General features: G+C 40.5%; 5 protein-coding genes across 5 annotated transcripts; 2 read left to right on the forward strand and 3 right to left on the reverse strand.

The window, feature by feature from the left end:
- Window positions 1-12: 12 nt before the first annotated feature.
- I206_100230 (uncharacterized protein) lies at window positions 13-1,171 on the reverse strand (the record flags this gene model as incomplete). Its single annotated transcript, XM_019152869.1, has 7 exons — window positions 13-101; window positions 164-302; window positions 379-396; window positions 483-620; window positions 682-768; window positions 851-895; window positions 971-1,171. The coding sequence occupies 7 exons, from the start codon at window positions 1,169-1,171 to the stop codon at window positions 13-15; spliced, it is 717 nt and encodes a 238-aa protein (XP_019015007.1).
- Window positions 1,172-1,550: 379 nt separating this feature from the next.
- I206_100231 (uncharacterized protein) lies at window positions 1,551-4,084 on the reverse strand (the record flags this gene model as incomplete). Its single annotated transcript, XM_070202157.1, has 17 exons — window positions 1,551-1,600; window positions 1,660-2,327; window positions 2,393-2,552; window positions 2,610-2,785; window positions 2,837-2,879; window positions 2,938-2,997; window positions 3,053-3,113; window positions 3,175-3,204; window positions 3,261-3,275; window positions 3,339-3,372; window positions 3,426-3,469; window positions 3,528-3,557; window positions 3,608-3,676; window positions 3,728-3,817; window positions 3,872-3,917; window positions 3,979-4,011; window positions 4,068-4,084. The coding sequence occupies 17 exons, from the start codon at window positions 4,082-4,084 to the stop codon at window positions 1,551-1,553; spliced, it is 1,626 nt and encodes a 541-aa protein (XP_070058258.1).
- A 271-nt stretch (window positions 4,085-4,355) lies between these two features.
- On the reverse strand, window positions 4,356-5,969 carry I206_100232 (uncharacterized protein; the record flags this gene model as incomplete). Its single annotated transcript, XM_019152867.1, has 3 exons — window positions 4,356-4,990; window positions 5,051-5,271; window positions 5,326-5,969. The coding sequence occupies 3 exons, from the start codon at window positions 5,967-5,969 to the stop codon at window positions 4,356-4,358; spliced, it is 1,500 nt and encodes a 499-aa protein (XP_019015005.1).
- Window positions 5,970-7,735: 1,766 nt separating this feature from the next.
- I206_100233 (tubulin beta chain) lies at window positions 7,736-9,446 on the forward strand (the record flags this gene model as incomplete). The annotated part of the gene is made up of 7 exons (XM_019152866.1): window positions 7,736-7,809; window positions 7,868-8,074; window positions 8,131-8,383; window positions 8,441-8,842; window positions 8,900-9,036; window positions 9,094-9,256; window positions 9,324-9,446. The coding sequence occupies 7 exons, from the start codon at window positions 7,736-7,738 to the stop codon at window positions 9,444-9,446; spliced, it is 1,359 nt and encodes a 452-aa protein (XP_019015004.1).
- A 1,126-nt stretch (window positions 9,447-10,572) lies between these two features.
- Window positions 10,573-12,413, forward strand: I206_100234 (uncharacterized protein; the record flags this gene model as incomplete). Its single annotated transcript, XM_019152865.1, has 2 exons — window positions 10,573-11,403; window positions 11,502-12,413. 2 exons carry the CDS (start codon window positions 10,573-10,575, stop codon window positions 12,411-12,413), a joined length of 1,743 nt encoding a protein of 580 aa, XP_019015003.1.
- Window positions 12,414-12,688: the final 275 nt, after the last annotated feature.

A 12,688-nucleotide genomic window follows, 5' to 3' on the forward strand; every position in this document is an offset into this window, starting at 1 on the left:
CAGATTCGACGTTCACCATTTGGATTGACTACCATCATATCTAATATGTAATCCCGAATATTTATCTTTTGTAGCTTCATTAATAACTTTGATAATTCCAGCTAATGAACAGGGTCTGTATTAGATGTTGTGATGTTGAGATTGTAATTTAAAGCGGACTCACAAACACTCTCTTCAACTGTAAGTGGAGCTTTTTCCATACCTGCCCATTTAGCTCCTCTATCTCCCATTTCAGTTTGAACCCATCCAGGACTAAGTGAAAATGTAATTATATTAGGTTGTTCGAAATGTGCATATCGAGCCTGTGTAAATGAATAAGATTGTAAACTTTCGCTGAAATATTTCACACCTATTCAGTGAGTTGTAAATTGAACTTACAAGGTAATTCATTGAACTCTGATACAAGAGAAAGTCAAAGAGAAGAAAGATCAGCTTCGAAATTAAAGAATGAATCGTATTTTTTCTAGAGCAACTCTACTCACCTTTGTTATACCATATCCTGCGTCAAGTTTATCAGGTATTCTATCAATTATACTAGCTCCAGAAGACATCCAAATAAATTTACTTCCTTCTGGCATTAATGGTACGCAAGCTTGAAATAGAGCTAAAGGAGCTAAAACCTATATTCGAGACTTTCAGTTCTGATCACTAGATCAATCGAATCTTTTGTAGATTACTAACATTTATCCTCCAATGCTCTTCGAAAGAATTCAGATCGACTTCGTGTAAACCACCAAAACAATCTCCAATAGCCGCATTGGCAATAACCTAATGAAAATCATACATTAATTGCAATTAACCAATTTGATCGAGGATATCAAAGCTTTCGGGATATTTCGATAAAACGCACTATGTCAATCTTATCTATACCTTGAGTTTTCAAGTCTTCCATAGCCTATGAAAATCACACAATAGCTATATAAGTCAATTCCTAAACCTCTTAAAATGGACATCCTGAGTATTCACTCACCTTTTTAGCAGATGGAATATCTCCTGAATCGATTTTGACTTTAATCGCCTTTGATCCTTGGGCAGTTTCGATTTCAGGCATACTTCCACTATTTGGATCCCTTAATCCTAAGATTACATTCGTATTTGGTTGTTTGGCATATGCTTTTGCTAATCCAAGTCCTATTCCTCGGTTCGTTCCTGTTATAAGTACGTTGGGCATCGTGTTTCTTTTTCTCTCAATGATGATTCTGTATACACGAAAGTCTGTATCTCGAGCAATGATTAATTGGCGAAAATGGTATAATTGATTACATCTCATCAACCTTCGGATCATATATACTTATGTGCATGACCGCATACAATTGATAACAGAAATATGTGAAGCGAGAAAGTCTGGTGACATGCTAGATCTACCAGATCGGCGCCGATTAATCCGGTTCCTCCACTTATGTGCCTAAATTCCAGTATTTCGGTATCATTTTGTACCAGAGGATTTCCACGTTCCCGCATAAAAGTGCTATGATTTGGTACACACAGGTAACAGCTATGCAGACGAGTTCTTTGTAGCATGGATTGTCGTAGGAAAGGGTTTTAGGCGATCAGGCGATAACATCGGATGTGGTCCCATCAGGTGTAGCATCACACATTTCTGCAAAATCCATCAGCTAACTCTTTTTCCTTCTTAATGGGGTAGCTGAATGGCCTCACCGCAAAGTCCTTGATCAGCAGGATTGATGAAAGTGCACAATTTACATGCCCACTTCGAAGTCCGATCATCCTGTCTGTAAGAGCTAGCATTAATTGTCATTGGCTTTTCATCGACTTCGTCTACTCGGTTCGAACGAAAAGACAACTTTGATTGCGTGGTGAAGACAGTACTGATAGGTCTGCCTTTCGAAGAAGCTGAAGCTGAAGGCTTGGGTCCGAGAGCCTTAAGCCGCTCTTGCCGTATGCGATCTGCTTCGAAATCGGTGGTCCCAGACGATTTAGCCAGTTTGGTGACCGTCGGGGAAATAGTTGACGGAGATGGCTCCCTTTTCACCCCTCTGCTCACATTGTCTATGGCCTCGTCTTTGGATGGCCCCGCCTGGTTGTAGGGTCTAATGTATTCCTCCCATCCACCTCGAAGTCCTTCCCGCTCTTCGTCATCCAGCTCATCTTCCATTTCCCTCCTTCTTTCCTCGGTACTGATATGGGGATCTTCCACTTCATCTTCCTCATCGAAAATGGGTTTGACATCCTCCTCTTCACTTGTTTGCTCTTCTTCATCTGACACTGTGCTAAAGGGTTTCATATCCGTTGAAGGGCCAGCCAACGTTCTGAGACGTGCTTCAGCAGCTGCGGCTCGCATCTCTGCTGCCGTTTTGGATTTGGCTCTGACAATATATAAGGACATTAGCTATATTGCTGGCGTATGCCAGATCTCTTCAGTATGACCTACACTTTACCCCTCGTATCGCCTTTCCACCATGGGTTATCTTCTTCCCACATTTCTCCCGACCTTTTCTTGGCCTTGGTGATTGCCATTCCAGAAGATATTAAAATCTTTGTCATATCATCGATAAACGATTTCCGAGTTTCTCTATCATCTTTCGTTATTTCTATTCAACATGTTAGTGATTCGCCTATTTTGTCGCTTGATCCGCGCGATGACTCACGCCTGCTTCCATCTAACCTTGATCCCCCTTCACCCATATCTGCGTTATTCTTCCTTCCAGCTTTCCGCCTATACTCTGTTTGTCGTCCTGATCGATGGGACGCTTCTCCCTTCACTAAACCTGGTGCACCACTTGCTCCAGGTCCACGAGCTGGTCGTTTTGCTTTCCGCGCATCACTAACATGACTTTTCAGTATAGCCTTTGAGAAGGAGATGAGCGAAACTTACGATGCACTAACACCACAAACATATTCCGGGAAATCGGAAGCGCCTGTCCAGTTCCCATAAGCAGGGTACGAAATTCTTTCTGGAATTCTGGATCGACTCACGATATCCTTCGCCTCCTATGCGTACACTGTCCCTGAGACGCTTACCGTCCGACCAGAAACCTAGATAGCTCGATGATCAGTCAGCCGGGTATGGTTATTTTGCCTTGTAACGTACCGTCTCCGTAATATCCTCTCGCTTGAAGCCGACTAACATCAGCCTTGATCTCAGCCATGAGCTGTACTTGACATCAGCTGTTATTCCTACGTCTCCACGTGGACAAGAGCTAATCAACGAACTTTCTGAAATTTGGGTCCATGGTTCATTTGCTATACATCTAATAATCAATGATGGAATCATCTCAGTGTTATGCACATTGACTGACCTCGATATGAGCCATCTGACATGATATTAAAAGTCAGCGTGAGCTTGGAATACGGCACGCATTATACTCGAAACTTGCCTCATGACACATTACAGAAATAACGTATTGCATTCTGGCCACTCATCAGCTCTGGATATATGAGTTACTGTAAACGAGTGGGCTCACGGTAAAAATCTTCCACTTGGTCCCCTTAAAACCAGCTCTATGCTCTAGTCAAGGTATAAGCAACTTCTAGTCAATTCTTCCACGATCTTCAGGTGAGCTCACCTGTCCATGATTCCAATTCCTACCTGCGAACTGAAATTCTCGGTCACCATTTCGCCTTTTGGAGAAGTATGGAAACTCACTACTCGATTGAACTCAGCTTCTTCAAGCGTATGAACTTGCATAAACCTCTCCTTCATTATGGTTTTCATCTATCACCTTGATCAGCGACTACACGTTTTATGTCATGCAGTCAAACGCACTTGAGCAGCTAATGTTTGCGTCAGCTTTGTCATTTCGTTGTCATCCGTAAAAGGTGACTCACCAACCGATTTAAGTATATCCTCTGCATCCTACAATATCGCTTGTCAGCAACCCCGAAAGCTTTGTGAAGTGAATCGTCTGACTGTGTTGTCTTTCTTGTTCCTCAAAGAACGTATGAAGATGATATACCTATGTTTGGGATCCATTAGCATCCTGAGACCGATAGTATATGCCAAGTTGTCAAATTTACGGATTGGGATTAGCTTGACGCTCGTTGAGTCGTCTACGAAGATGTCCTATCAGTTCAGGGATCGTAGGCTACACTGAATCGAGTCTTACAGCTGAGGAGCCTGCATCTCGTCAGACGCTGACACTGCAGATCGGAATGGATAACTTGAGTCGAGTTATGAATGATGGAGCAAAGTATAACGTTCTTTTGAACATTTATTGATCAACCTCCACTTAACATCATCAAAACAAAACATTAATCGAATGACGCGTGATGAGTGGACAAGTCAAACTTGAATTCTATGCATTATCATTACTCATGAATACTCGTAGACCAAGATTCTATCAATCATTCCAGGTTCACTCGAGCAACAATTTCAACGTTTATCCTTCCTACATCTAGCTCCTCTTCCTCTTCTTCCTCACGACGTTGGGCTTCCCTTCTAAAGGAGCATTGGACTTCTCGACAGATGAGCCGGACAACGATCTCGAATGGCTTCTCGTACAAGGCGAACTTTTACCCCTCATCTCAGTGGGAGATAACAAAATGTCTTCAGACGCGGTTGAAGGTCTCCGACATCCCACATTGCCCGAGTCCTTCAAGTCTTCTTGAATCGCTGAATTAGGAATTTTCACCAATTCAACCGATTGAGGTTCATCTAGTTCTGCCTTCTCGTTCTCTACATCAAGTTCAATTTTTCCTGGGATTGCTTTCCCCCGTTTGCATACAGTCGCTCTCGCACCTTTCTTGGGCTTACCACAATCGACACTGGGGTTTTTTCCTGCGAAGCAATCCCGCAACACCTTTCTTTGGACTCGTTTACCTATTATACCATTAAACGGCCTTATGGGATCGGTTGGGTAGTGATTTTCGGGACCGGACAAAGATGGTAATGGGGGCAAGGGAGGCAGATGTTGAGGTTGTGGTCTATGAAGAATTAGGCCTGGCATAAAGTCCTCAGGAGTCGCTTTTGGATGTCGGCGGCCGATATGAGCCATAAGAGAAGGAAAGGAATCGCCTTCGAACGGACAATCTATGAATAACCTCATCAGCAGCTCTCCTCTGTCGTCCATGTGATTGAAGTATGACATACTGAATGGACATCTGGCTTCAAGTCTTGTCAAGTGCTCATTCAGAACATGCTTCTCGCACTCTTCACTATCTGTAAAAATTTCTTCGCATTTCATCCAATCACATTTCACTGCTCCCGCAGGTGTATGTAACGGATGTAAATGGCAATGATGAATATGCTTCTCTAGAATAGCCTGGGAATGGAGAACGGCTTCACAGCCATTCCATGCGCATGGTGTTTGCCTAAGAAAGACTGTCAGTGTCCTAATACAACGTTCTCATTGCGCAAGGACTTACCGAGCATGAACGTGAACTTGTGTCCTTATACTGCTCGTTTTCTTCTCCTCCTCTGCTCTTAGCTCTTCAGCTTTGAGCTTCTTCATGTGATCTCGTCTAGCGATTTCGATTGCTCTTACTTGCTCTCTTTTGAATTGTTCACTCTGATCGTCGCTTTGCGGGATTATCGTCCGATTAATTAAAGGAAGGAAGCCCACTTCCCTATTCATAGTGCCATTTGGAAGAGTACCACTCGCTATCACCCAGTTGGTACCTGAAAGACCTGATGTAGGCATTGATGCAGCTTGGGCTTTAGCTTTAGCAGAGACCTTTTTGGAGTACTTTGCATCTCTTCGAGCACCTTTCGAAGGTTGATATCGACCAGAGGAGGGGTTCCTTGATTGATCAGGTTTCGGCTTTCCTTTCTCGTTCACCTTAGATAGATGATTGTCAGGCTTTGGGTCGATATACGACTGGACTGATCCGTTGGTAAGAGGTCTCTGCATAGTTGCAAGCAGGTTTACCGGTCCCAAGATATTTGCAGATGATGAGGAAGACGGAGGATAAGGTTGATATCGGTTGCATCTGAATACAGGCAAAGAAGGACATTTATAGCCCGAATAAGGCGGTATAGTGCTGGTTGTTTGTTCCGGTAGAATTGACATTGTGAGGTGATCTTTGCTAACGAGGAAAGAACAAAGAGATCAAAGAGATATATAGTGAGATAGATTGATAAAAGTGTATCGAAATTTGAATATATTTCTATAGAAATGAAGGAAAAGTAAGGTTGTTGAGTGAGTTTGTAATCATCTTCCTTTATCAAATGTAGGTTAAATCAAAGGAAGGTACACGAACTAACGGCAAATCCATCCTTCCTTTCTGGTGTGGATTTGATCGTAACCTAAAAGAGAGTCGCCATCAATTATTCACCGAATTCTCAAGGATAAAGTTCATAATTTCGGATCAATGTCTCAATTGACGTACTATCATTTCAGCAAACACAGTGCACGTAGTGCGTCATACATTGACAGTCATTCGGATGCATTGTGGAAGAAACGTATTCGTCATGATATGCATTGTGTTTTCCCTAAGCTCTCAAAAGACGGAGCGTTCTTGATCTTCACATACGACTTCAACGTTCATAGCTCCACGGAACTCTGGTGCTGCTCAGACGCCACTTAGACTTCGACCAGAGAAATGGAGGGCATCGCAACATAAAGGCATGTGCCGATATCCCACTTACCTTGCATATCATTTCAATCGACATCCTCTGCTAACTTCTGCCGGCTGAGACGCGTGGTGTTTGAAGCTTCGTACGCTGCCTCGTCAGCTTCTGGCGAATCCTCATCAATCTCTTCGTTCAGCTGCTGGTCAAACATCCATATGATACTTCCTAATCCAAGTCATCTTCGTTCATATTATTGGAGGCACTCATGGTCGGCGACACTGATACGGATAGCTCATGGCTTCTGGGACATGGCAGCTGAGCGACATTCAAATTCACATGCTTCAAATTCGTTTTTGCTGCCTGGTCATCGAGCCATAGGGTCAAGATCTCCAAAGTCGTTCTAAAAGGCCACAGCTTGGGAAGAGGTGGAGAAGCTATGCGATGTCCGGCCACGACTGGGCTCGAAGGCAGAAAGAATCAGACGTCTTTTTGACGGCTAGTCAGCAGTATGACTACGTATCAGAAGTATACCAGAGATGTAGACGTCAACCTTCACTGCACATCATGTACTAGGACATACCTAGAAAGAACAGTAAAGATAAAAAAAAGGACGGCTCGATCGCATGCCACCTAGAAGCGCCACATTCATCACAATCTAACGTAATTCCGCAAATTTCCGTATGGTGAAGGATGAGACGCGTAGAATAAAACAGTTGAGCGATGGTACTCGTCGAGTAACACGCGCTTTGACCACCACCATCAACAGCAAGCAAACATACAATAAAAACATCGTTCATTCATCATCAACCTCTTTCTTCATCCTTGCCAATTATATCATTATCCATTATCACCTTACACTCCTTTTAACGACCTAACGATACTCTACAAGCCAAGAGTCAGTCTTAATTCCATTTGCTGTTGGTGGTGTCTGAGTTGTAGTCATGTGCTAACTTTATCAACTTTTGTTTGTTCCTCCTGAAACGCGCTATAACCTTTGCACTGATCACCTCTTTGCACATTGAATTCACTGTACCCTCGCCACTGCTATCACAATGTGATCTGCCAACCACTCATATTCCGTTGATACCGACGCGACCACCAACCATCTACGCTTTGATCACTTGGGCTGCACCCTAACCGCTCTATCTCGTTGGTCAAAACCTCTTGACTCCTCCATGTCTTTTCTTTATCCTTCAACCTACCGACCTATTCAACTCTGCTATCACTCCTTCGTCTTCTTCTTCTTTGCCCCTCATCGGCAAAATGACTCGATCAGTGAGAGAAATTGTTCATCTTCAAACCGGTCAATGTGGTAACCAAATCGGTGCTAAGTTCTGGTAAGTACAAAGCGGAGAAAGTATATTCAGGAGTGGTCGTATCTGATGATCATTCCAGGGAGGTTGTCTCTGAAGAACACGGTATTCAAGCCGATGGTTCATACAAGGGTACCACTGATATTCAACTTGAACGAATCAATGTTTACTACAACGAAGCTGCTGCTGGAAAGTACGTTCCCAGAGCTGTTCTCATTGATTTGGAACCGGGAACAATGGACTCTATCAGAGGTGGACCATTAGGTAGTTTGTTCAGACCTGATAACTTGTCAGTACTAGCCGTTTCTCGTGATTTTGCTCCCCGAAGCTGACGATGCAACTTAGTGTTTTCGGTCAATCTGGTGCTGGTAACAATTGGGCAAAGGGTCACTACACTGAGGGTGCTGAACTCATCGACTCCGTCCTCGATGTCGTAAGACGTGAGGCTGAGGGATGTGACTGTCTCCAAGGTTTCCAAATCACCCACTCTCTTGGTGGTGGTACTGGTGCTGGTATGGGTACTCTCTTGATCTCCAAAATCAGAGAAGAATTCCCAGATCGAATGATGTGTACCTTCTCCGTCGTTCCTTCTCCAAAGGTGTGTCAACGTCCCTACCGGTGATCAGTTCCTTCAAGCTGATCATGCATCATTCAGGTCTCCGATACCGTTGTTGAGCCTTACAACGCTACCCTCTCCGTCCATCAATTGGTCGAGAACTCGGACGAGACTTTCTGTATCGATAACGAAGCTCTTTACGATATCTGTATGAGGACCCTCAAACTCAACACCCCAACTTACGGTGATTTGAACCACCTTGTCTCCGTCGTCATGTCCGGTGTCACCACTTGTCTCCGATTCCCAGGTCAATTGAATTCTGACTTGAGAAAACTTGCCGTTAACATGGTTCCCTTCCCTCGTCTCCATTTCTTCATGGTTGGTTTCGCTCCCTTAACCGCCAGAGGATCTGCTTCGTACAGAGCTGTCACCGTTCCCGAATTGACTCAACAAATGTTCGATGCCAAGAACATGATGGCTGCTTCTGACCCTCGACACGGTGTAAGTGGTTCATTTTCACCTCGCAAGCAATCCAAGGCTGATTATATGCGTGAATAGCGATACCTCACTGTTGCCTGTTACTACCGAGGTAAAGTCTCCATGAAGGAGATTGAGGACCAAATCCAACTTGTCCAAACCAAAAACTCTGCCTACTTCGTTGAGTGGATTCCTGGAAACATCTCTGCTGCTCAATGGTAAGTCGAATGGTCTGATGCGTGATTTGTGGAAAGCCTGCTGAGTGTTGTATACAGTGACATCCCTCCAAGAAATCTTAAGATGTCCTCCACCTTCATCTGTAACTCTACTTCCATCCAATCCCTCTTCAAGAGAATTGGTGAACAATTCTCAGCGATGTACCGAAGAAAGGCCTACGTTCATTGGTACACTGGAGAAGGTATGGACGAGCTTGAATTTGTAAGTCAAACATTTGTCAACGAATACCCTCAGCCTCATACATACTAATGTGACCGTGCCTGTCTAGTCCGAAGCCGAATCTAACTTGCAAGATTTGGTTTCTGAATACTTGCAATACCAAGAAGCTGGTACAGATGACGAGATCTACGGTGACGAGGAAATCCCAGTCGGTGAAGAAGAGGAGATATAATCGATTTCGCTCCCTTGTTCTCATAACACTCTTCCCCGTTTTATTTAGCATGTTTATAATCTGCTTTTCCCAGCGATACTCTTAGAACAATAATTTCTACCCCTCTTCACGTAGCCAGAAGGTTTGTTTCTTATGATGTTCGCTTTCTTCCTTTCCCCTCTCATTAAATCTTGATATTCGCCTTTTACTCTTTCTACATATTCTTTCGCCTCACCCGAAGCTGGAGTTCTTCGATGTCTTCTTTGAAGACGGTGTGCTGCGTTTATTCCTCACAAAACATAATTAGGGTATACGTTTTATGCAACGTTATAACACCGTTAACATCAGTGACAAAAGTGACAAAAGACTGACTACGAAACATTTCTTGACACCTTACTGACTGATATCATGGAAGGTCAAGTTAGAATGGCTTTGGTTCAGCTCATACCCCTGAAGATCAGTGTTCAAAAAATGGTCGTAGTGACTCCTTTGTCTCGTATAAGCCATAAAGGAAGGAATGAGGGCATTCCCATTGAAGATGATCTCATTGGAACGTTCAAAATCTCAAGGTGTAAAAGGAGAGGGGATCAAAAATAGATATATCTCTGTATGCGTGGGAGAGTTGGTTTCCATGTAAGAAGTAAAAGGAAGATAATACATTTGGACCAGGCTTTGATTCAGCCTCCGACTTGGATCTATACTGATAATAACAATGGATAAGTAATAGGGAAATGAGATAATCTGAATATATCTTTCACCTATTGATTTATCATCTTTTCAAGGGGTTATCGATTTAAATCAATCCAATCTATGACTTTACTTTTAAACTAAACACGTATTATACTGAACTTCCAATCATTTCATTCAGGTTTATCTATAAGATTAGCACAGAAATATTGTCTCGCGATAAAGGAGTACAAGGACATTAGTTAGAAATTAGATAGGAGTAATATTTCAAAAAGAGGCTTAGTTTTGAATAAGGTTTCAGCTGTTCTTCTGTATTTTATCTATTTTATCTGGAATTAAAAGTTATTCATCGCTCTTTTTCCCGAGGAATAGATTCGCATTCACCGACTAATTGAATATATCTGAAAAATCATTATCCTAGGTATTTAATCAATCAATCATCTCAAATCGATTTGACAAAATGAATCAAGGTGAAATCTCTTGTCAAACGCAAGCTCATCCTCTCAAAATCAAAAGTATACCGAATCAACCAACTTCTTTTAATACAGATCAATCTGATTCTACAATTTTGATTTCACCAAATTCACCACCTTTAGTTGAAATTTCACCTAGTGAAACAAATTTTCCACCACCATCACTACCACCACCACCTTGTCTTCAAATACCAAAAAATCAAAACAATGAAAAGAAACAATATAAAAATAAAAATGAAATTTCAAATTCAAATTCAAAAGTAAAATTAAAAAGTGGGAATGGTAAAATGAAGAAAAAAATTATAAATGAAGGAAATAAATTTCCTTTATATAATTTAAAAGGTGAAAAACAATGTACAAATTGTTCTGAAATTGATACACCACAATGGAGAGGTAGTTTATGTAATGCATGTGCATTATGGAAAAGATCAAGAGGTACTGATAGACCTTTACCTTTAACTTTTCCTTGTAAAAGAAAAAGTTTATCACCTTCACTATCATCATTATTATCTGAAGAACAAGATAAAGATGAAATTGAAGATGAAGATGAAATTAATTTAAAGAAGAAAAACAGATTCATCCCTGATTTGAATGAAATCAGAAGAAGATCAATAAAAATTGATGAAAGAGAAATTAGTCCTATAAGTAGAAATGAAACCTCAAGAAGATTTTGGGTTGATAGAGCTGTTTCGGAAATACCAACTAATGGACTCATTAATAATTCGATTAGAAATATGTCGAATATTAAAGGTACATTGCAAGTAGGAAGTGATTTGAATATGCATGGTCATGCCAGAACAATGTCTTTACAACATGTAGTAAGTGATTTTCGATCACGCTATTGCTTTGGGAAATCTTCGCATTGCAAATCATGTAAAATCATGTAAAAGAGCTAATAATTTGTATGATGATTAAGAATCGTCAACATCATAGAATATCAAGTTCATTAAGTCAATCTAATTCTATCATTCAAAATCATGCGCAAAATAAACAACAACCTTATCCTCAATTATCAATTGTACCTCCTTCTTCAAATTCAAATGAATCGACTCAAATTGGTAGATTAAACGGTATACATTCCACTCCAGTTTCACCAAATTATCAAAATCAATCAAGTCATAATTCGAAAATATCTAAAAATAAATTATTATATGATGAAGGAATTAAATCAAGAATCGCAAATATCATGTCATCAATTCATAATTCTGAAAACATTGAACAGCAATCACAACAACAACAACAAGAAAAACAGGAAAGAAGAAATTCATTTTCAGGAAATGAAAGAATAAATTTGAAAAGATCATTATCTACTCCAAATGAAATGAGAACAAAAGAATTAGAAGAAGAACAAGAAGAAACAGGAAGAATTAAATCACCTTATTTACCTTATTCATTAGATAAAAGAGGGAAAAAATCAAGATTCAATAATTTTTATTCAAAAGAATACGATGAAAATTCAATCAATTTAAAAGGATTTGAATTTAATCAAATTTCTCGACAACAACAAACGAAAATTGATCATTTGAAAGATATAGAAAATAATGAAGATGGAGGAGAAGAAACAATAATTGGAATTTCCAAAAATGAATTTATGAAAAAATCAGAATGGTTATTCAACATTTTAAATTCAACTTCAAAATTATTAAATCAAGTTCAAATTCAAGATGAGAAAAATCAGGATTTTGATTCAAACGTTTTCAGTAATCAGAATTTTTCAAAATCGTATCGAGATAATCAGATGGAATTGAATCAAAATGAAATTGATCAAAGTGGATTAGATATTTTAAGTCAAGTTGCAGAAGATCAAAGTTCAAAAGCGATATATTGAATTACTTTTAATCCTCTAAAATTATGTATTTTGAGAATGATTCATGTATTTTGTAAATGGTCATCCGTATCATATGTGTCCGTATTCAAAGTTATAGATACCCCTTGTAGATAATTAGGTATCATGATCGGATAGGATGAACAAAAATGTCATTCTAGATTATCATAACGTAATCCCGTATATGAATTACTGTCAGAGTGTTCATATGCAACAATGTCATCCATTAATTTGCTTCACAGTTTTAAGTCAATATTCATAATCCATATATACCAATG

This window comes from Kwoniella pini, chromosome 1, assembly GCF_000512605.2.
Source record: "Kwoniella pini CBS 10737 chromosome 1, complete sequence".
Taxonomy (NCBI): domain Eukaryota; kingdom Fungi; phylum Basidiomycota; class Tremellomycetes; order Tremellales; family Cryptococcaceae; genus Kwoniella; species Kwoniella pini.